The 23,520-nt window shown below is 57.8% G+C and overlaps 1 protein-coding gene across 11 annotated transcripts in view; it reads right to left on the reverse strand.

Moving 5' to 3' along the window:
• AGAP1 (ArfGAP with GTPase domain, ankyrin repeat and PH domain 1) overlaps positions 1-23,520 on the reverse strand; it is a 415,084-nt gene that overhangs the window by 236,846 nt on the left and 154,718 nt on the right. For all 11 annotated transcript variants that reach the window (XM_036236703.1, XM_016158954.2, XM_036236700.1 and 8 more), the window contains 3 exons: positions 23,258-23,343; positions 20,820-20,961; positions 16,746-16,880 (listed from right to left, as the gene is read on the reverse strand). In XM_036236703.1, coding sequence (XP_036092596.1) covers positions 16,746-16,880; positions 20,820-20,961; positions 23,258-23,343 — 363 coding nt within the window. The remainder of the gene's footprint in view (positions 1-16,745; positions 16,881-20,819; positions 20,962-23,257; positions 23,344-23,520) is intronic.

Below are 23,520 nucleotides of genomic sequence, written 5' to 3' on the forward strand. Positions count from 1 at the left end.
ACTGTGGATCGTCATGTCCCGGGCTCCGTGGCCGCAGTGCGGACAGAGACCCGCCTCCTGCCTCTGTGGAGCTCGTTAGTCACATCTACAGAGGGTCTCACGTCTTGTACGTATTTAAACCAGAAGGAAACAGTATCCTCAGGAACACGACATGGGGAAAACTCTGCCGGCCGCACGAGGGGGGAGCCGGCCTATGGGCGGGGCTCTCCCGGCAGCGGGACGCGGGGCTCCTTAACCCCCGACCGCCCTCACCCGAAGCGGCAGCGCCCACGCGGCGACGGCACTGCCCTGGAAAACACGCCGTCACAGGTCCCTGAAGTGCGTCTCCGACACCGGGCTGTCTCCGAAACCCTCCCCGGGGACGAACGTCCTGATGAAGCGCGTGGGCGCAGAGTCTAAGACGGAGGCTCTCGCCCCGCCCGTCCCCAGAGGAAGCTCAGAGCGCACAGGTCGGTCAGCCGGCCGGACGGCCCCGTCGTCCTGCACAGGACCGACACTCCCGCGTCCCACGCCGAGCGTTTACCCCCCGACCGCGGAGACGGCGGCAGACGGTGACAGAGGGAGGACGTTTACGCCTCCCGTGGCGACGCGACCTGTCCCGCAAGGAGACCCTGGCGGCGCGACCTGTCCCGCAAGGAGACCCTGGCGGTGCGACTCGTCCAGCTTCACCGCGGAGGCAGCCATGACGGCCACGGTCCCCGAGGGCCGTTTTCGTTCTCCTATAAAACTGCCTCTTGGTGGTTTAAATGGGCTCACGTTTCGGTTGTCAGGGCACCAAGCGAAGGTGACATCAAGGCAGATCCCCTCCCACTGAGGGGACCCACACAGCTCCGTGCCCAGCGGGGGGCAACCACAGTCTGGGGCGGGCAGCATTCACCCCGGGTCGCCGTCCGCCGCGGGTCTGGGCACCTGGCAGGACTCGTGGGCTCCCAGTCCCCTCCGTACCTCCCCGGTTTGCACCCCGAGGCTGCTCGCAGCGGGGACAGCCTGCGACACCCTGAACTTCCTCCCACTCCCCCCCAGAACGCACGCAAGGGCAGTCCCGTCCACGGAAAACCCAACTGGAGCCTCGGGAGGAAACGCTCGACGTCCCCAGCCAGGCGCTGGTGCACGTACACCGTGGCCTCGTGGCCGCGTCTCGATGGCCCAGGGACTGGCCCCGGAGAGATAGGCGGACGGACGACAGGCAGCGCCCACACCGCACAGCGCCCCGCGAGCGCGCTCTCCCTGTGCACCCACCTCGCCCTCGCCCCTGTCCCGATCTCTCGCACGGGACGGAGAACGGCCGGTCGTTCCTCCAGATCTGCACCTGTGTTCGACTCCGAGACGGCGCGGAAACTGCCGAAGGCTCTGGCTGGACTCGGGGACCTCCGCGGAGGCGAAGGCGGCCGGCTGCGGGGAAAAGCCCACCGCGAGCCCCCCGCCCACTGCCTCGATCGCTGCGTCCGGCCCGGCTGGACCACAGGGCGCGGCACGGTTTCCGGGGGAACGCCGGCCTTCCCGACGCCGGCCGTGCAGCTGCGGTCTCGCTGGTCTGGCCTTCGGACCCCGTGCTTTCCTGTCAGCCTACTGGCTGTGCCCGGATCCGAGATGCTGTGACGGGCGAAAAGCATCCGATTCTGGCGACACGGTCCTTTCAAGACCCGGAGGCGTGCTCGCCCCTTGGCGGGAGCCGCCTGTCCCCTGCAGACACGGAGAAGTCCCCGTCCCAGCCGCAAACAGGCCACACCACGACTTCGACAGTGGTGGGTAAGGGGGCCGCTGGTGTTTCAGTTTTACAAGTTTTCTAGACGAGGATTCTTCACCAGACGCATGCCATGTTCTGAGGGGAAAAGTTGTATCTAGAGAAAAGGTAACTATTCTTCAAACTTTCTTTTCAAGACTTGACACAGAGCCGCTCGGGGACCGTCTTGCTGCAGGCCCTTTGTAACTTTTGCCCAGTGCATGGGATTAACATTGTTGGTCCCTTTATTTCTCACGAGATGCCTATGGGCCAAGGAGACAGACAGCCTTCTGCAGACCGACCTCTCCCCTTGGGCCAAGTCCGCCCGGAAGCCGATTATCAGCACAGGTCGCCGGTGATCGGGGCGCGAGGGCGGCCCTGGCAGGCTAACGTCCGTGCACACATGCAGGAGAGGACGCTGCCACCCCGGGGGCTCCGCGCAGGCCCAGGGATGTCACAGGTGACCGCGTCGCACCCTGAACGGTAAGAGCCCAGGATGCCGGAAGCAGGAGGCGGGCACCTCGGGCACCAGCAGGCACTCGAGGGGGGCTGGCCGTATGCGCCCCCTGGGGCGAGTCTCACGACCAGCCTTCCGACTCCGGGTCTGGTGAAGCCACACTGGCACATGCCAGCGTAGAAGGGGCACAAAGCCACGGGCTTGAGAGGAAATCAAGTCACCGCTTTAAAAGCAGGTTATTAAAAAGGATACGGAATAAAGGCCTGATTTTGTCTTCAAGTACTGAACACTGACAAGCCAGGCATACAATAAGACGTTTACTACTGGAAAGTAGGCCACAGGTGATCTTAATTGGCTTCTTTAGCGTTTTCTGCATTTTTACAAACAGGTATTATTCGAATTAGGAAACACGTTTGTCTAAATATGTGTGAGTGGGTAATGTAGGGAAGTGTGTATTTTAACATAAATGGACGTGAACCGCACTCTGAAAAGCGAAGCTCCGTGGAAAGGGTGTGATAACACTTTAGCTGCTGGTGGTAACGGCCTCCCGCCTCCCAGGGCAGGGCCCACAAGAGTACAAACCGAGCCGCCCGACCCCGTGCGCCCTGACCGGCCATCGGAGCCACAGGGAAAGCACTCGGCAGGGATGCTACTCGTACGCCCCAGCGTCACCTGGCCGGGGGAGGGGTGGCGCGGGGAGACGTCCTCCAGTCCTCTGACTGGCTTTATTCGACTCTCCTCCCTCATCCTAGCCGCCCTGTTTCACAGCCATTAAGTTAACTATATATCACGCTGCAAGGTCTCCTTTGTACGACATTTCTTCAGCGGCGTCCTAATTGTTCTCAGGTTACATAACAGCGTGAACTGGAACAACTGTGTGTGTTTCTTTAATAACTCTTTGGGGAACGAGCCTGCCCGGGAGAAGGGGCCGCGGGCAGAGGAGGGGCCGGCCTCCTCACCCCGCCCTCGCACGCCTAACGCACAGGCGGAACCGCAAGGGACGGACCAGGAGCCCAGGGGCCGGAGACACCCAGGAGGAGAGCGCCAGCATTGACAGCTTCTAACCCGACACTGCGAGTTTTCACTCGCATTCACTCCGAGTTCCTTGACTCATTGGGACAGTCACTGAAGTCTGCAGTCAGGGATACTTATGAGATCAATGTTTTTCACACTGGATTTTAGCAGCAGGTTTTTCTTCTTCTGTAAGAAATTCCTCCGTGCGACTCTGATAAAGATCTACCCGCAGCGGTGGATCCCAGCTCCGCCCCGAGCCCTGCTTTCCGCAGGTCCTGTGGACCCGCCCCGGCCCCTTCCAAGTGGTTTAATGCAGTGAAATGTTCACTGCATTTGATGGAAATACACGGAAACTAGGCCACAGCTCTGTCTACACGGGCTCTCTCTCAAGCTCCCGTTTTTGGGGGCTGGTAAAACATTCGTCTTTGGCACCGACAGACTAGTCGATGAGAGCCGGCCTCCCGGGGGACGTTGCTCCTCATTCCGGGTGAGACTGCCTCACTTCTCTTCTTGCTCGCGACATCCTGCCATGCTTCCACTGCCCCAAGGACTGGAAAGTGGAACTCGCCCAGTTACGTTTGCTTCTTTATAAATTCTAACCACTCGATTTGTAAGTAACCAGATACAGGAAACTTAATTTGTATAGAATAGTCTGAGATTTGATGCTTCTCATTTGAGGTACAAATGTGCAAATTAGTCCCAATTTTCAAATAAAGAAATTTCAAAATTTCTGATCTGAGATGCTATAATTTCTAATGGAAGTTACGTGGTAGGAGAAAATAAAGAGCAAGAAATAAATGAAAAAGTGCTCAACCTTAGGGATAAAAATAACTAATAGAAAAAAAAAAAAAAAACCCTGAAGACGCAAACCAGACAAACGTGCCTGTGTCTCAGGCTCTTCTCTCCTCCGCGCTCTCCGCCCGCCCTGAGCCCACAAAGACCAGAGCCGCAAACTCTCCAGGAGCGCCCTCGGCACAGCCGGTGATTGTAACCACTGGTCCCTTACACCATCAGTGACACTGCCACGTCCACGAAAGCACACCTGCGTGCCCACACGCCAATCGGCTGCCTTCCCTCTGCCCAGCAACGTCAGTCAGACTCTCATCTGCCTCGCCACCTCCAGCTGCCAGACGGCAGAAAGAGGAGCCCAGGGCCCCCCGACAGGGAGGGGAGACAGCTGTGTGCAGAGGCCCTACCCAAACCCTCACAGCTCCACCTGGCTTCTGATCAAGGATGCAGACCCTCGAATGAGAACTGGGGCTGTCACTCGGCCCAACATAACTCTCAGTGGGCTCTAGTGAAAAAGGCCAGTGTCCCGGTCACGGTGGCGGAGCAGGGAGCCGCTGTGCCCGCCTCCTCCCACGACCACATCATAATTACAGCTAAGCACAGAACCACCACCAGTGAGAACCGCCCGAGGTCTGGCTGAGCAGGAGTCCTACAACTGGGGACGCTCAGAAGAGGCCTCCTCGAGACTGTTAGGAGGGCGGAGACGCGGAACGGGCTGGCCCCACGCCGCATGTGGCAGTTGAGAATCGAGAGGACGTCTCAGCCGCGGAGGTCCCACCTGAGGAGCGAGGGGTCCTGGCCCCACACCAGGCTCCCAGTGCCGGGAAGAGAAGGCCCCACAACCTCTGGCTGTGGAAACCGGTGGGGACGGAGGCTGAGTGGGACGCAGGGATGCGGGAATCGCAGACCTTCCCCTTAAGGGCCCGCGGGCGGACTCACCGCTGATGGACTCGCTGGCTCTGAGCGCCAGCGTGGGAGCCCCAGCTCGAGGGGCGCCAGGGTCACACGGGAAGGAACCGGGTTGTCTGGCTTCAGGGTGAGGGCTGGAGGGGCGGCTTTCTCCCGGACAGACGTGCTGGCGGAGGCCACTGTCCCTGTGCTGGGTCCCCCCTCATGTGGCAGCCAGACCCAGGGGCCGCCATATTGAGTCTCCATCACCTCGCTGATGCCGCTAGCCCCGCCCACGTGATCCTTGAGGCCCCGCCCCTCCCAACTTCCGGGCCCACCCAAGCCGCTTCCAGTGACTTTTCCATATGAATAGCCTGTGTTGACTCATGCTGAGGACGTCCCTAAAATCTCAGAGGTTCATAAACCTCAAACAACAGCACCTGGCCTCGGTGTGCCCCGTACCCTTTGCTGAGCATCCCAAGCCCGGCACCAGGGGCAGCTGGCCTCACTTTACAGCTAAGCCTCTCCCAGGTGCCTCCAATCCCAGCACAACTGACAACATCTGCAGATCATTCTGTAGCTCATACCAAATGGCCCTGGGCAGGGCTCAGGCAGTGGCCGACTGTGGCTGACACCAGAGCCCAAGAGACCCCAGAACCAGTACACCTGGTGCCCAGGTTCAAACACAGCAGAGCACCACCCAACCACCTCCACGAATGACACACCAACGGGCAGACTGAGCGGCACCGGAGCCCCAGTAACGTGAATCCCGCTCCACAGGGTCAGGCCCCGCAAAACAGCTCCTCCAGTGTAGTCACAGCTTGTCCTCATGGCCAGTCAGCCTGAAGGTCAGTCGCTCCAACTGACGTGCAAGTAGTGATCAAGGCTCAGCTACAACAGGAGGGCGCACATAACCCACACAAGGGTCACCCTGCAGCACCCGGCTCGGGTGACCGGGGAGACTGCACCACTGGGCCCCACAGGACGCCTACTACATAAGGCCACCCTCCTAAGACTGGGAAACATAGCAGCTCCAATACACAGAAACAAAGACAGGGAGGCAGGACAAATGGGGAGACAAACGTGTCCCACACGGGAAAAAAAACAAAAACAAAAAACAGACTAAAGCTCCGGAAAAAGAACTAAACAAAATGGAGGCAAGCAATCTAGCAGATGTAGAGTTCAAAACTCTGGTTCTGAGGATGCTCGATGATCTCAGTGGGAACTTCAACAAAGACGTTGAAGAAGAACCAGTGAGGCTGTCAGCTGATTTCTCAACAGAAACTTTGCAGGGCAGAAAGTATCGACACGAAATATTCAAGAGTGCTGGAAAGCAGGGACCTCCAACCCAGATTACTCTATGCAGCAAGGTTACCACTTAGAATGGAAGGACAGATAAGGAGCTTCCCGGACAAGAAGGAGCTAAAGGAGTTCATCACCACCAAGTCAGTATTACAGGAAATGTCAGAGGGACTTCTTTAAGGAGAAAAGATAGAAAATGTGAATAATGGCAATAACTACACACCCATCAACAGTTACTTTAAATGTAAATGGATTAACTGCTGCAATCAAAAGACGTAACTGTAGCTGAATAGATAAGAAAACAAGTTCCTCACACATGCTGCCTACGAGAGATTTACATGGATTGAAAGACACAAAGAGACTCCGAGGAAGCGGACAAAACAAGATGCTTCGTGAAAGTGGAAGGGAGAACACACAAGCTGGGGTAGCAGCACCCACGCCGGACGAAACAGACTTTAAAACAAAGGCTGTAGCAAGAGGCGAGGACGGGCCCAGCCATCTCCCTTCTGGGGATCATCCGAAGAAAGCCGGAACAGTAATCTGAAGACATGAGCATCCATTTGTCCCCTGCAGCGATGTTTACAGTAGTCAAGATATGGAGGCCAACTAAGTGTCCGTCGCTAGGCGAATAAAGAAGCGGCACATACAGACAACGGAATATGACGCAGTCGTAGAAAAAGGAGGAAACCCTGCCCCCTGCAACAACATGGATGGACCGAGAGGGTACTGTGCCGAGTGAAAAAATTCAAACGGAGAAAGAGAAATACTATAGGATCTCACTTGTACGTGGAACTTAAAAAAACAAAACAAAGTGAATGAACAAAACAAAACGAAACAAAACTCATAGACTCAGGACATTCTGATGGCTGCGGGATGGGAGGAGGGCTGGGAAGGCATTAAGAAGTGTAAACTGGTAGTCGGGTAACAGTACTGAGTATGGTGCCAGATGGGCACCAGACTTACCACTTTGTAAGTGATACAGATGTCTAATCACTACGCTGTACACCCGAGACTGATATAATAATGCAGGTCAACTGTAATTTAAAAATAAAAAATTTTAAAAAAAGAGGACAGACTAGATTTAGTTATTCGATTTTTAAAAAGGCACGTTTTTCTGCCAAATCTTCTTTGATTCTTCTCTAAAGTTACACGTGAGGCAAAAAGGAAGAAGGGACTAGTAGCTAAACGGAACATATCATCTCATCTGTTTAACTTCGTTCCCCTCCACTCCAAAGAAGGAAGCTTTTCACGTCTGCATTCGCGTACTGCTGACCCAGGAACACCACACTCTGCGGAGTGTGTCTTCTTACAGGTCTGAATGGTCTGCTAAACCAGTGAGTTTCATGACGTCTGCATTCCCCATCGTCACAGCACAAGGAAAAAATATGCCGGTGAGAATCATCCTTAGGAGGGCTTCGCGCGCCCCCTAGTGGCCTTTCCCTAAATTACAAGCTCATGTAACCGAAAGCAGACGCTTCCTCTCACTGTATTTTCACGGACTCTCAGCGGCCCTGTCACAGAGCCAGCGCCGTACTTCTCACACGGTCTGTGACACAGAAAAAACACAGCCTAGGTGGATGAGTTTTTATCAAATAGCTTTTTTAGAAATAACTTAGGTTGATTATAATACTGCGATTCACCCCCAAACCCTGAGTATCAAGATGTCTTACATTTTATTAAAAATAATGAAAACTTCTAGGAGCGTTTTTGTTCAGTACCAGGCTTTAAAAGGTAATCCATGGCTCTTGAGGAATAACATTCACAGAACCCAGGTAAAAATGGGCCGCTGAGAGGTGCAGACCTAACGTTAGCTTCTCATTTGCCACCGACCACGCGTCTGCAGGGACTGGCCTCGCGGGCCCTGCCGGCTCCTCCGGAGTGGTGGGTGGGGCTGGACAGGGCCTCGGGTCCTTCCCCGCTGAAGCTCTGCAAGTCTGCAGGTCGGGCACAAGTTTAAACGCAAGAACGCCTTGGTACGGCATTAGAAATGAAATCTCGGTGCAGGGGTGGGGGCTTCCTGGCGCCCGGATGATGGCGCGGTGCTCAGCATCCCCGACCTGGACACAGAAAAGGGACATCTGTCTCTGAGGAAATCAGAGTTGGGACAGACTCCCCGGAGACTCTGAGACAACAAAGACCAGAAGCCATAAAGCAAGTCCCTGGCCCAGCGGTCTCACTTCTGGAGGTGCATCGTAAAGCAGTGATTAAGGATGGAGACGAGCTTTAGGTAAAGAGCCAAATCTTAAAACAAAGATTTAAGGCACTGATCCTATAACAAACAAACAAACTGGGGAAAACCATCACACGTCTAACAGAAAACTGCATCCTAGAGAAAGCATTTATTTGAAAAGACAGGATGTAAAACCTTACAACGCCCAATCATCCATTTACACACACACACGACCAGGCCCCAACGACAGCCTCTGGGTGGAGGTATTACAGGCGGCTTTTATGTCCATCCTTTAAAAATCGCCTCTCTTTTCTTTGGCAGATCTCACAAAATCCAGCTTCCTCGCCAAAGTTTTTACAGTCTGTTTTTCTTTTAGACAAACAAGTTTCCAATCTACTCTTCCCAGGTTACTTTTCCCCGAATCGCGGAAGACAGATAAGGTTGTCAGTGTATCACACTCTTCCTCGCAAACCTTCCAATGCGTCTACACCAAACACACGAATGCGCCCCAGGAGCCTGGCCCCTGGGGATGCCCGGCATCTGCCCCGAGCCTGACTGCCCCACACGCTCATGGAGCCAAGCGCAGGCCAGGCTCCCCGCAGAAGTCGCACACAGAAAACTGAGTCCAGACACAAAGCTCCCGTTCTTGTGCCAAAGCGTGTCACAACTCCAAGGTCGGCCTCTGCACCTTTCAGGAACTGAACGCTTCGTTGCTGCCCACCTGGCAGTTACTGGCTGATTCCTCAGTGAGTGAAGGTCAAGCCCTTGCTATATCCAATGTTATAAAAATAAACACAAGACTTCGGCATGACCTGGGAACACCGCTCCACGGCGTAACAGCTCTGACGGCCCTAGCGACGCGACGATTCCTTAGTTTTGAACAGACTCCGTGGAGGATTAAGGAGGCCCCCGAATCACGCCGCCATTTGGTCATTCTAAAAGCATTAGAAAGAGCAGAATGCCGTGGCACGGTGAGCAGATCGTGAACCAAAATAAAAGCCATCTGCATGTGTAACGACACGTCGGGCTAACTCGAGCTGGCGAAGGCCGTTAAAAGGGGATGCGGGGGCAGAGCACAGCTATGAGGCCGCAGTGCAGAAGAGCATTAAAATAACCATTAAAATAACCATTGTCTGTGTCATCGATAAAGTCGATTCTATGAGCAAAGGATGGGAGTCTTAACGTGAAAATCCAAACAGGGCGCGTTTGCTAATGGTGCACTTAGTGAGTCGCGCGGGCCAGGCGAGTGTTAGTGCGGGTGTTTCGGGGGATGGGGGGCGGGACACGTGCACACTTCGGCACCCGCTGAGATGCACAGCAGGAAAAGTTCCAGACTCAGGATAAGAAACTGCCACAAGAGACCAAAGCCTCTCCTAACAGAACATTCCACTGCATTGTGAAATGAGGTTATTTGTTGTGTCTCACTGTTTGTAACGTCAGGCTTAACAAAGACTAACACTTCTTCCTGTGTTGTTTTGGAAAGAATCAAATGCTCTTCCCGGTAATGGCTCCTTCGACCAGGTTAAGGCTTGTCAGCGGTCACACCTGACTCGGCATTTAAGGCCGGCAGCTGCGTGCCGTCTGTGGAGAACGGGCCACGCTGATACTTCAGCTTCCTGAAAGTTTCCATTGCGGATACGTTATTCTCAGCAAGTCGACTGGCAGTCTAAGGACGCGAGTCCTCTTTAAAAGTCCGGCCTTCAGGTCCACTCCACAGTTCAAAGGATGCGGGATAAACTCTTCCGAGGAGCACCTTCTACAAAGGCCTCCAGAGGAGACGCTCATTTCTGACTTGGCACAAGTTAATGACATTGAGTGACGTGGGGATTGTCAGAGGATCCTGACCGCACACAAATTCTCGGGTCACCGCCGAGGACGTTCGGCAGAGTAACGTGTCAGCCCAGAGCCCGGCTCACGTGTGACACGTGTCTGCAGCTTCCCAACTGTAACTCGAACTCATTTTTTCCTAAAAATATTAACGCATTTTTTTCTTTCCTTTTTTTTTTTTGTTTTTGTTTTTAAACTTCGGAAAATATGCAAGGTTTGTATTTTGTTTTGGTATTAAATCATCATTTCAATTGGCGATTGAACACAGGTGTTACAGGTAAAGAGCTTCTTTGGTTAAGAAATAAATGGAATTTGCAAATGCAAATAACAAGGGATATTGACGTCACATTTCATTAAAAAAACCACTATAAATCAGTTACGCATTTTCCCATCCAACATAAACCACGGCTACAGCACAGACAGAAAGACCCGCCCAAACCTGCACATCCTCCCTCCCTAGGGTCACGCCCCGCCCCCGCGGGCTCAGTCGAAAGCCTGCCCACCGGGAACGCCACCACGTGAGAGATCACGAGCACGGGCCGAAACAAGTTACCTCTTCGGGGTCACCTTGCAGATTCCACTGTCAAGGACTCAGACCATGTGAGAAGCCGCCAGGCAATGACGCGTGGTCGACGGGGACCGCGGGGCGGCCACCGCGCCGGCGCTGACACGGCCTTACAAGACTCGACCAGTGCGCTTGAGAGGAGCTCGATGAGCGATTTCTTCTTCCCCCTACTTTAGCAGCTCCACGTGTTACTCCAACCTTGCTCGGGTATTGCCTTCAGAAAGCCTGAGAATACCAGACTCCTTAACAAAGGGTCGTTTGAGCGGCTGAACCCCCCTTGCCCCATCGTAATGCAAGCTGCCCCGGGGAGCCCTGCAGAGGGGGCGTGGGGGTGGTCGCACTGACGGGCGCAGAGGCGCAGTGAAAACCGCGGGTCGCCGGGACCGCCGGCCTGACCCCAACCGTGCGGCGTCTCAGCGAGTGTGGCTCCCAGACATCGGTGGGGCCCAGCGGAGACCTACGCGCTCCCACCGTCAGCTCACTAACCCGCGACAGAAACACGGCCATCGTCACGAAGGATGAAAAAACAGAGTAAGGGCCCTTAATGCTCATTAGTTCACCTTCGACATATGTTAAACGCCAAACGTACAAGCATACGTGACTTACTTTTAAAGGTGAAAAATCCTATTTCTGAAAGCGCTCCTTTAAGAAAAAAACACATAAGCCCCAATCTCATCTCTCACACAACAAAGGAGAAGGCAAGGACAGCAAAGCAGGCAGAGGCCGCCCCGGCTGCGACGAGCTGGCTCTGGGAGAGAGCGGACCAGGCCTGACCAGCGTGGCCTCGGACGGCAGCACGAGAAGCCACATGGTGTCGGCAAGACACAACAGTTGAGGCGATGTGGCCCTCGGGAGACGCTTCCACTGACCGCTGCTCTGACACCGGGCTCCCCAACCCCCGGGCCGTGGACCGGAACTGGTCAGCGGCCTGTCAGGACCCAGGCCACGCAGTGGCTGGGGAGACAGCGAAGCTTCCCCTGTGTCTGCGGCCGCCCCCCAGCGCCAGCATCACCGCCTCAGCTCCGCTTGGGATCGTCAGGCATCAGGTTCTCATAGGAGCCCCAGTCCCTGGTGCCACAGAGGCTGGGGACCGCTGCTCTACCGACGCAGTTAGGGGCTCATCGGTGCAGCCAGCCTTGTTCTGGCCACTCCTGAAATTGGGACCAGACAGTCTGCACGTGAAATGGGATGCTGTACGTCAGGATTCCAACCTGTGCAGAACGAAGCTGCCCACAGCCGTCCCGTGTGGCCCAGGCGAGTCACGCGCCCTCCCCCGGCTCAGCCCTTCGTGTGGGGTGTTCACACCCCAGAGGGCCGTCCCCAGGCAGAGGGGGACCAAGGGGGGACGAGGGGGCACCAAGGAGAGAGCGGCTTCCACAAAAGCGCTTTCCGGAATGCTAACTCTGGCACGACATAAAGAGCTGGGTGAAGGTGCTGACAGACTGACATGGATCTTTCTAGAAGGGGGAGCACACTGTCAGACAGGTGGCCGTGCCCCACACACGCAGCACTGGCCACCGGCGGGCAGAAGCCTTTCGAGGCTGTCGCCCGGCCTCCCGCCTGGAACGGGAGGGCTTCCGCCTGCGCTCGCTCAGCCATCCCGTCATCCCTGGCACCCGAGACGGTGACAACGCCCTGCAGTCTTGGGGAGAACGAAGGGGACGTGCTTGGAATTCGCAATTTATCTCGCTCTCGATCCACACGGACCTAGACCTGGTGCGAACCTTCGCGTGCGGACCTTCCCGCCGTCCTCTGAACACGAGCACGACGGAGACGGTGCGGGCCGAAGCTTCGTGGGGAGCGCGCCTGACTCCGCGTCGCAGGCCGCCGGGCGGGGTTTGCCGAGGGCCTGCGATTCTGGGGCATGTGTGCAAGAGCAGAACACTGCGCTCCTCGACCAGCTGATGCCGGACGCGTCCGGCACGACCCGCATGCGAAGCCGCTTACGGTTCAGAGGAAGCGGCGCCAGCTCGTCCCGGGGAGGGGAGGGGGGCGGAGGGGGGTGACAGGGAAGGGGGCAGGGGGGGCCCGGGCGGCTTCGATTAGGGGAAAGTGAAACGACTGCTTGTTCCGCCGCGTGACTCGACTCGTTCTGCCCGAAGGGACCCGGGACCTCAGAAATGTCACACACGAGTCAGGTGCCACGGTGAACAGAATCACAAACTACATCCCCCCGAAACCCAGGGGCTCCGTTGCCTCTAGGCCATAAAATGTCAAAACAAAGAACCGATTCTCCCCAGCCTCAGGATGACTGCGCCAACGACACTGCGACTCAAGTCACTAGGCCCCGCTGTGCGTCCAGCACACGCCGCTGCACAGCAGAACAAGCTAGCACGCGGGCACTCTGAGAAATGGACACGTGCTCGAAAAGGGGCTTCGACTCACAATCTCCCAGATCCAGCTGCCGAGAAACAAAAGCCCGGACGTCCCACCACGACGACGACGGGGCAGAGCCGCTGTCCTCCCCCACGACGCCCACCCGGCGCCCTCACGCACCGGCTGGCCTTCTGCTGGGAGAAGTTACTTCCGCTGGGAGAAGTTACTTCCGCTGCTAAGCTGTAATTATTTTAGGTCATCGCTGAACATCTAGGCTGGAAAACCCCATCGCCAACAGGACCCTCCGTTCCCACCGGAACCCTGTCTGGAACGCCACAAAGACGCCCCGCTGCGGGCTCCGGCCACTGGGAACGTCAACCCCGTGACAGAGCGAGGGAGATCTCCCCACCACGCCCCCCCGAAAAAGCCGGGGAGACAAGGCATGCGGAGGGGGCATGTCCCTGTTCTCCAGCCGTCCACCGTCACGCATCCATGCCCTGAGCGCACCGATGACCAGGACCTCTCAAAACCCGGAGCAGCAAACAGGAAAGTCACCATTATAAAGTCAGGAGTCCAAAAGCCTGCAGTGAGGCTCCAAGACGTGGCCAGTGGCCAGCAAAAGTGCACAAAACCGGACAGAGAGGGGGCCCCGGGCAGCTACGCTGCCTCAACCCCGCGGGTCTGGCCTGCCGGGGCCCCCCGACAGACAGATGGGGACCATGTCGCAAGCCGGATCCACTGCCCAGACCAGGCAGAAACAGGAAGGACGTTAATTCTCAAAAGGTGACTCTCGCCTGCTCTGCCGGACACACTACGCTGCAGCGAGTGGTGGCATGGATGACGCCGACAGCTGAGGGGGTGCCGGAAAGCGCCCAGCCCCCCGCGCCCCGTCTCCACCGCGGCCAAGATGCCGGCCTTCGGGAGCGGCTGACTGTCCACGGTTATCCTGCCCGTGGTCACCAAGGCGGGGGCCACCGTGCTCCCCAGCGCGTCTCTACCCGACCAGGGGGACTGCGTGCTCCAACTGGGAAGGAAGGAAGGAATGAGCAAACGAACCGGGCCCCTGCCCTGCCCCCTGGGTCCCCACTGCTAACAAAAGTTTCCTCCCGAGCTCGCTTCCCCCAGCCATTCGACATCTACGAGAACGAAAAAAAAGCAAGTATTCCGTTTTCCTGCTACTTTTACTGTTCGCTTCCCGCTTCGGGATACTAAGAAGTCAAATGCTGAAGAAGAATCAAGTCCCCGATCTCTCGACAAACAGACGTGGTGGGTGGCCAGCCGACGAGGAGGCCTGCGGGCAGCTGGCGGTCGCCTGGGACGTGACTCGCCAGGCCCGCTTCCCTCTGCCGACAAGCGAAAAGCTACTCAGAAATTACACACTTCTTCTTTGTCGTCTCTTTCTGCAACGCAAAGACATGAGCGGTAAGTAAATAAAAGTAAGGGTCGGGGCACGAAGGGAGCCAGAAAGTTCGCAGAGAGCCGCGGAAGCTGCATCCGTGAGGGGACGGGGGCCTGCGTGCCGGACGCGCCACCCGCCGCCCTGCCCGGTCAGCGGACAGGACGCGGGCTCTCGGCTCTCAGGGCAGGGGTCCAATCCAGGCGACGTGCCGTGGGCCCAGTTACGTCAGTTTCCTGAGCCTCGATTTCTTTAACTCTAAACCTTGCAAGCTTATTTTCTTTCCGTGAGGATTAAACTGGATTCTCCCGTTAACAGTTTCTAAGTATTGCGTCTAGTTGGTTAGCGGTTACTTTGTCTACTCACCACTAAAGCGCTGCTGACTTAAGAAACAAAAAGATACGCCACGTAAATACCACGTAAAACATGCGGAGTGACCACAGTTTTATTTTTAAAACTTAACATCTTCAGGATGAACCCACGGGAGCCACCGAAGTTGAGGCATCACGGGGGTCACTTTGGAAAACTTTGCACTATCTAGACATTTAATGGGAGTGTCTATCGTTTCTAAAATAAGAAACAAAATGTACGGAAAATGCACCTGTGAAAACTACAGCAGGCGACAGCGAGCTCCGCCGGTGGGACCGCTGTCTGAGGAGGCGGTGCGTGGGCCGTCACGGCCACACCAGCACCAACGGCTGAAACCGTGACGCCCAGGGAGCCACCCCGCCGGCCAGGGCCCCACGCTGCAGACGGCCTAAGGCGCTTCCGGCACGCGGGTCACTACTGCCGGCCGCGGCTGCTCTGGGCACGGACATGCCACCACCTCGGCACCCCCACCATCAACCGCTCTTGGGATTTACTTATGAGTTCGTTTTTATGTGGAAACTGTGTGTTCGGAGCAAATGCACGAGGCGATCACAGTGGAGAATGAGCCCATCCACACGACTAAACTCACAGCACCCACGCCGGGGCCCAGCAAACCTTCTATGAAGGCCCAAGAGTGACCGCCCAGGGCTGTGGGGGCCACAGCGTCTCTGGGGCGACGACTCAACTCTGCAGCCAAAGCCAGGAGCGGCCCGGCCCACACTCCTGGGCTGCGAGGGGGTTGGGGCTACTCGCCGGCCAATGGTGGCCTTGCCCTGTCGGAACCCCGAGAACCCCCTGCTCCCAGTCCTTCACAGCCCACTAGTCAATGACCCTGCACATGCCACCATGGGCTTCAAGGCGGGTTGGCCACCTGCCCATCGGCGGAGGGCCCGAGGAGGCCCACATAAAGCTGAGGGATGCGGTCCCTGAGTGGAATAAAATGCTGAAATGGGGAATTCCTGGTGTCATCCGAAAACGAATTTGGACATTTAAAAGGAAAACATTCACTGTCCAGCATGGACCCAGGAGCCCTGACTACAACTCTTACCGGCAGTGAGTGGCCAGTGTCCGCCAGGCTGGGGCCCAGCGAGGCCTCCACGACCTCTGGGCAGGGTGGGCGGCCTCTGAGGAGGCCACACCCAGCCGCCCCCCGTGGCGCCGGGGCCGGGCGGTGCGAAGCTGGGCCGCCTGGAACAGGACCTATCACCGGGACCGTCTCTCTCCCAGGTGTCTGATGCTACAGGAGTCACGTCGCCCCAGACCTTTGCGACCCCGCCAGGCAGGGCACCGCCCAGAGCGACCACGCACCCCGAACCCCGTCCCCGCCGCCGCCTCCCGTCACCCCCGCCTCTCGTCCCTCTCGCAACCGACACGTGGCGTGGCGATTACTCGTGTGAAAGTCCGACGCCCTGGGAACCGGGCGCTCGCCCAGGAGCACGTCCCGTGTGACACCCGCTGACCCCGGGGGAGGGCGCTCGACGCCGAGCCGGGAGGGGCCGCCCCCGCCCAAGGCCTGGTGCGCCACGGTTCGGTCTCTCTGCCCAGCCCTGACTCTGCCCTCCGGGCTCACCTTCCTCAAAGCCTAACGTGAAACGGCTAAACCCTTCTAAAGAGACGGGCTGGCCTCACCAACGACCACGGTGCAGGAGCCAGACGGAGCACGTGCCGCGTGACCCGCCTCGCTCATCGCTCGAGGCGTCGTCCCGAGCCCGCGGAGCGCGGCGCGGGGCCGTTTCGGGGGAGGCGTGTGGCCACCTCGTCGCAGCGGGCCGCTCCAGGCACCCAGAACTGAGAGGCGCCTGGGGACCGCAGGGCTCAGCGGTGACCGTGCCCGTGCGTGGTGTGGGGAGTCCCTGCCCCCCCACCCCACGTGGACGAGGGCCCCGCCGTCCGGGGAAGCGACGCCGGGGTCCCAGCGGCAGCGCTCACCGTCCTGGAAGACCCGCTCCACGTTGAGCCCGTAGGTGGCGCACGTCTCGTAGTACGTGCACCGCTTCAGGTCGCTGGACAGCTTCCTCGCCCGGGCGTCGTCGATGACCCGCGGGTTCGTGGAGCTTATGGCATCTGGAACAGACGAACACACAAAAAAGCAACGGGGTGACCACCGGCGGCCCCGACGGCTCCCCACAACTGCGGGGCTCCGAGCGGCTCGCGGCCGCGCCTCGCCTGTGGCAACGTGACTCTTCCAAGACCTTGGCCCGCTCTGCACACCACGGCCGCAAACGCTGGGGTCGCTGTCACTAGCAGGAATCTGTTTGGGGGGACCCCGTCTGAAACGGGGACAGGAGAACGGCCAGGACGACGAGCAGAAGCGGCTGGGAGTTAAACGTGGCCCCAGAGGAAAACGGGTCCCAAAGGGAAAACCCCGGGGCCGCTGAGTGCGGCTGACCGCGGACGCACGAGGCACACGCTGCTCAACGCCCCGTGTGGCAGCACGGTCCCCCGGCGCGGCTGCTCGGTCACAAGCCCCGTGGGCGTCCGGCCTGGTTCCTGAGACAGACGCACAGAGAACACGACGAGGAGCTGAGAAGGGGGACAGGGAAGCACAGGCTGACCCGAGGGACGGCCACGGACGCAGGGTGCGCGGCCCCGGGGGGGGGGGGGTCGGTGTGCGAGGTGCGATTCTCAGGGGAGCCTCGTCTGCAGGAGGTGGGGGACCGCCACTACCTGGGTGAGCACCTGCTGTGCTGCAGGAAGACCGGAGGGGGAGGGCAGGAGTGGGCGGGGAGGGGGCCGCAGGCACACTGCGCGTGAGTGTGTGGGCTTCAGTCCCAGCACGGCGGATCCGGGGGGCGGCCCGGATCAGAGGGTGGGGGTACGCCCACCTCCCGCAGGAGCTGTGCACAGCAGGGCATTGGAGCTGCAAGGCAGAGGTGTCGGGCACCCGCCAATCATCTCAAAAACAAACAAACAAACAAACAAAAAAGTAGCCTTTTTGTGCAGCGCGGCCTTGGCCACGCCCCCACCCCGCCGCGTTGCTGAGCGCCAGCTGGGTGTCCGGCACGTGGACGGAGAAAGGCCCACGTGCGGACGGCCGCCGCGCGCAGGTGTGAGACCACACGCGTTTCTCGGGGGTTTTCTCACGTGAAATTTTTTCAGAGGGTTTGAAAGGTCTGAAAACAGAAACGCTCACGAGCTCTTTCACCCGAAGCCCGGCCACGGGATGTCCTCCCGACTCAGAGGACGGCGGAGTTACGCGAGGCAGCGGCGGCCTGTCCAAGCTTGTTTCTGCTCAGGAAACGTATTTGGCGTTCTATTTTTTTTTAATTAAAAAAATGTGGCATTTTGAGGGAATAATAGAATTTATAATAAAAATAAGATAGTTAAGTGTTTTAATATATCCAACAAAACTTTAAAAATAAAAACATGTTAAAAACATGATAGTAAGTAAAAACTTTCTTTCCTTGATCCCGATCTCACTTTCCAGCTCCATGGAACAGGCCTGAGCTGACCGTCCCAGCCACGCCGAGGACACCAGCTCTGTGATCCAGGACTCTGGCTGACAGAGACCCGGGCCGCGTCAGTACACGGGCCGCCTCAGGTCACAATCCGGCTCCTTCCCCGGCAAGCTGTGTTGGATGGACTGTCTCCAAGAACACCTCATCCTGTCTCCTTGTCCTACAGATTAATAAATCTGACACAGACTTCATAAACTTAAGGAAAAGAAGTCTCTTTCACAGGCAGAAACATCTTTTAAGAAAATAGTAGGAACGAAGTTAAAAACCCATAATTTTCCAACGCTCTAGTGTAATTTGGAAAATGCAGGCCTCAGAGCGTCAATCCAGCTTTAAAACCACCCTGACCCGCGGCCCCCGAGTCCCAAGCTCCTCCGTCCCCGGTGGGACATCCACCCCACTTCCGTGCCGTCCCGTCTTCCGAGACGCACCAACAGACGGAAACGGACTAACGTGCCCCTGACACGTGGGTCTACGCGGTCTCAGGCATCAGGCGCTGGGAAGTCTGCTCCTCCCAGAAATCAATTTAATCCACAAGTCCTCAAGATGGAACCTGTTCAGCAAACACTGCAGTCACCTCGTTCAGAAACGTCTCCGCCACTTAAGACCGAATGCGGAGCGCCCCGACTGTCCCCAGAAAGGGGACACCTTTGGTTGAGGCCACAGCACCTGCCAGGTGCCCTAAGGAATGAACTTCGTTCTTTATCTCCTCCCACCTCTGACTTCCTACCTTGAGGTCACATACGCGCCAGCCTGGGAGAGAAACTCTGGACCCCTCGCCTGCCTTCCCCTGACCGGCCCTGCCTCCATGCTGGCATGCCATCAAGCCCAAGTAAAAAAAGCCTGACAAACACGCAGGCTTCTCCAGAAGCGAGTTTGCGTTCAACTTGCAGCTAAGTGTGGAACCCTCTAGTGGCCCAGGCTCACCCAGGCCCTGGCCAGCAGGGCCTCCAGGGCCTCCAGGGCCTCCAGGGCCCTCCGGGAATTAGAGGTCTGGTTAATGACAGGGATGACAAACGTCCCTAAGCAACAGAACTCCTGCCCTGTTCCTTGGGGTGTGGCCGTTGCGGGGCATGAGCTGTGCTCAGAAAGCACGAGACAGTGAACATGGCCCCCTGTGTCCATGGCTCCCGAACTCTGGTGGCTGCGAAAAGCCCCCCGCCCCCGCCCCATGCAGCTGGGGGCTCTGCTCCGAACACCCCGGGCTGGCCCGCAGGACGGGCGCATACTGCAGACAAACCCGAGTCGCATTTAAGAAGCTTAGGCAGGGGCTGCCTTAGAAGAAGTACCTGCTCCCAAACAGCATTTAGTAAGAAGTTTCAAGACACCAACTCAAGCACACCAACCAGTCCTGCACTAAAAACAGAAAACCAAGGGCTTTTCACTGGCGCACCGTGGCCGTGTGGCCACTGGAGGGCGCACCGGGCACGAAGTCCCACCTCCTGTTCTGTTTTAGGCTAAATCTTCCTCTTACCTGAAGGCTAAAGTCACGTGACCACTGTCCGTTACAGGTGTGCAAAAACGGGGGCGGGGGGGTGTCGGGCGGTGCTGTGCTCCCCACAGCAGGCCGGCTCTCACCTTCGCCCCGAGAAAACGCTTTTCGTTCACCCACGAGACTGTGCTCCTCCCAACACTCGGCCGCCCCACGTTTACGGCCACGCGGCCGGTCTCCGGCCCGTGGAAACGCAGTCGGCCGGCCGTTCCTGCCCGTCCCCCCGCTCCCGCCTCCTCTAGAAAAGCCTTGCAGCCGGGCAGGGAAGGGCAGCCACGTGCCAATTCTGCAGGAATTAACCAAAGCAGTATACAAACAGAAACACGGAGGCGCAATCCGATTTTCCTTGACCTTCCTTCCTAAGTTCCAACAGGCGGTTTTCAAAGAGAACCTGCGTCCGATTTTTAGAACCGTCCCGTGGTGACCTCTGAAGACACCGGCGCTGGACGCCAGTGCATCGGCCAGTCTGCGATCGAGAACGAGGCCACCCAAAGTGACGTCACTTTACCAAGAGACCAGGCTGTGAGTGGCCTGGAGAAATAGGGAATACGTCCACACGATATGATTCTGCACTCCCTGAGGGGCCTGCAGATTAAATATCAGACACAGATCATAAGACACGAACAGAGAACAAAGCAAGACTGCGATGTAGCAGAGATCGGCATTATTTTAAAGGTGCAAAGTTAAATGAACAATCTTTTAGATTGCCTATAAGTTGTTTTAAGTAACAGAGAGATTTAAGATATCCTAATACAGGATAGAAAATGAATTTTTTTTTTTTCGTGAAGTACGTAGGGTGTGTGTGTGTGTGTGTGTGTGTGTGTGCGCGCGTGTGTTATTCTGAGGCTGCTGATTAAGCGATTTCTCTATAGAATCAACTCAGGAAATATGACCATTTCAGTTTTATGGATTTTCACGGTCAAAAATGAGACTTCGGCAGAAAATCCTTTCTTCTTCAAACCACTTCCAAATTCCCCCATGCTGGAAGCACGGCCTGAGAACCCCCCCCACTCCCCCCACCCCTGGCCCTGGCGGCCACGGACACACGTCACTCACCCTGGGTTCCCACCAGGACCAGCGGGACCTCGCCCGTGTTGCGGTAGTTGGCCATCCGGCTGTAGTAGTGGTAGACTGTCTGGAAACTAATTTCATCCTCCAAGCTGAAGACAAAGATAACAGCGTCCACCCACATGGCGAACTAGGGAGACAAGAGGGGGAGGGAGCAGAAGGCAGTGAGTGAGGGGCTCGCGGGGGCCGAGCGCTGGACGCCATCGAGTCGGCTTCGCGAGCACAGCACGTGCGGCCGGCCGGCCCCGCGGCCAGGCCAAGCCCGGTTCCTCGCTTCTGTGGTGACATGCCGCCGTGCTATCACTCATGGCCCTCTCGGCCTGCGCACGACGGGCCTGGCGTGGGACCGCCACCCCCTTCCCACCCAGGACACCCCGGTCTCCACAGAACGCCACCACGCACTCCTCCCCACGGGGGGCGTCCACCCCCGGCCAGTCCTGACGTGACCAGCTGCAGCCCCGCCAGCAGAAGGCGCCGCATCCTGACACTGAGTGACCGGAAGCTTCCACTTCACGCCTCCAGAGTGCCCCGGGGAGGCCCTGCTGGCCCCCTCTGAGCTGTGGGGCCACCCCGGGCGGGCTCCCACGGCCCACCCCTGTCAGAGGAGGTCTTTGTACCGTGAAGGTCAGCTGCCACTGAATTCTCACAGCACCCTGCCAGGGCATTATGCTCTACTGCTTGAGAAATGAACAAAATTAGCAGAACAGAGGACAAGATTTAGAGCCTCCTCTGGGGGGCCCATTTCTTTGTTTTCCCAGCTGAACCTACATCAAACTTCTTCTTGGCAAATAACCGCCCTGTCAAGCACTTAATTTCCCACTTAACACTCGGAACCGTCTTGTAAGTCGGGGCCCAGTGCACGGTCCCAGCAGTGACCCTGACACTGGCTCGGCCTGACCCCAGATGCCCTCTCTGCCCGAGTGCACGGCCATCGCCATAAAACCCCATCTGCTTTCCCTGAGGACTCCGCCGCGCCTCCGTACGCCTCGGCGGCCAGGGCCTCGGCGCCCGCGCATCTGGGGAAATGTCTGGTGGGTTAAGCCCCGACTCCCACGTATAAGTGAAGCGTGGCTTCAGTCATGTAAGAAAAGCAGACGCGATAAGACTTAAATCAACCTGAAGTTCCAAGAGCTGTCCCTCTGGGCCGCCCGGGGACCCAGGCTGACCGAGGTACCTCATTCCTTCCTCTGCCTGGAGGGGCGCGTCCCTTTCTCTTCCGAGAAGCGGAGAGAAGTCGGCTTCTTCGGTGCGTGATTACAGCTAAGGATGACGCTTGTCACGCGGACCAGCCCCTACCTCCCAGGCCCGAAGCTGTGGAATGTATGCTCCACACGGGAGGAACATGAACCACGCCTCACTCTCCCAAGGGTGCGTCCTGACTGTCCGGCACCCGACAGGCCAGTGGCAAAGCAACGCCCCACCTGCCTGCTGCCCCTCCCCCCCCCACAAAATCCGGTTAATTAGCCGGGTTTTCGCGGTGCCCTAAGAGGACACTAGGAGCCACAGGAATTCTTGCGATTTCGTCCGTGGAGCCATCATCTTCGGGCAGACGTCATAAAATGTCCTCAAATAACGAACACGGGTGCTCACGCTCGCTCAGGAACAGCAACTTCAAAGCAGGCTCTTTCCTTCAAACACTTAGGCACACTCTGCCTAACTCTGTACAGAACCCCGTCTGTCATTTTGAAAGGCTGCATCTGATATTCCACCAAAGGACGGGTCCTCTGGGGAAACTGAGTCATGGTCAGAGGCCAAGACGGGGCCTCCCGACCCCCGGGGCTGGCGCCATCGGTGGGTGGGCGGGCGGCGCGGGTCTGTGTGCCGTCACCACGAACGTCGGCCCTTGGCCGAGAGGTCGGGGCACCTGAGCGAGATGCTGGGCGCAGCCCCGCCCGGGGCCGGCCGGCCCCCGTGTGGCCAGATGCGGCTCACCCTGGCTGCTTGTCTCGTCACGCACGCCAGGGACCGGCACCGAGCTGGGGACGGAGTCGAGCGAAGGCGGCGGCCCACACTCGCACTGTTCTATTTCCAGAACGCGTGTCTTTCAAGGACGCGTCCAGGGAGTGGCGCTGCGCAGCGGCCGAGGGTGGGGACCGACCTGGGCGGAGACCCCAGCCGGCGGCGGGGGTGGGGTGGGGTGGGGGGCTGCGGAAAGCGCCGGCGTCAGTTCGGCTGAGCGGGCAGACCAGACTGCCCCGCCTGCTACTTCCCGTCCCTCTCGAAACCAGCGAGACCAGCCGCGCCCGCCAAACCCCGCTCCGGGACCTCATCTGAAGGAGCCGCAGGGCTAGTATCTTAGAGGTGACAAAACCCTCCAGCACACAAAACGTTTTCGGGGGGCTTCTCCCCCGCCTCCTCTGGAGCACACTGTGACTTCTTTCTCGTCCAGGTCAAACGGGCGCTTGGCCGTCGGTGGCGATACTCACCTGTGCCTCTGGGGGGCCCCCTTCATCTCTAATCAGCAGCAGATAGCTCTGTCCGTCAACAACAATCTCTTTCTTGAATCTGCCACCTGCCACACACACAAAAAAGCTCGTTACACAGGAAAGACGGACGGAGAGGAGGGCAGACAGACGTGGGCTTCACTTGTGGAAAACTACACCCTAGGCTGCTGTCCTGCGGGCCACTGTGAGCGTTTGGGAGGGGGCTTCGGACCCGCCTCCAGCCACCAGTGGGGTTGAGGAGAACT

This window comes from Rousettus aegyptiacus, unplaced genomic scaffold (genome assembly GCF_014176215.1).
Source record: "Rousettus aegyptiacus isolate mRouAeg1 unplaced genomic scaffold, mRouAeg1.p scaffold_m13_p_2, whole genome shotgun sequence".
Classification (NCBI taxonomy): Eukaryota; Metazoa; Chordata; class Mammalia; order Chiroptera; family Pteropodidae; genus Rousettus; species Rousettus aegyptiacus.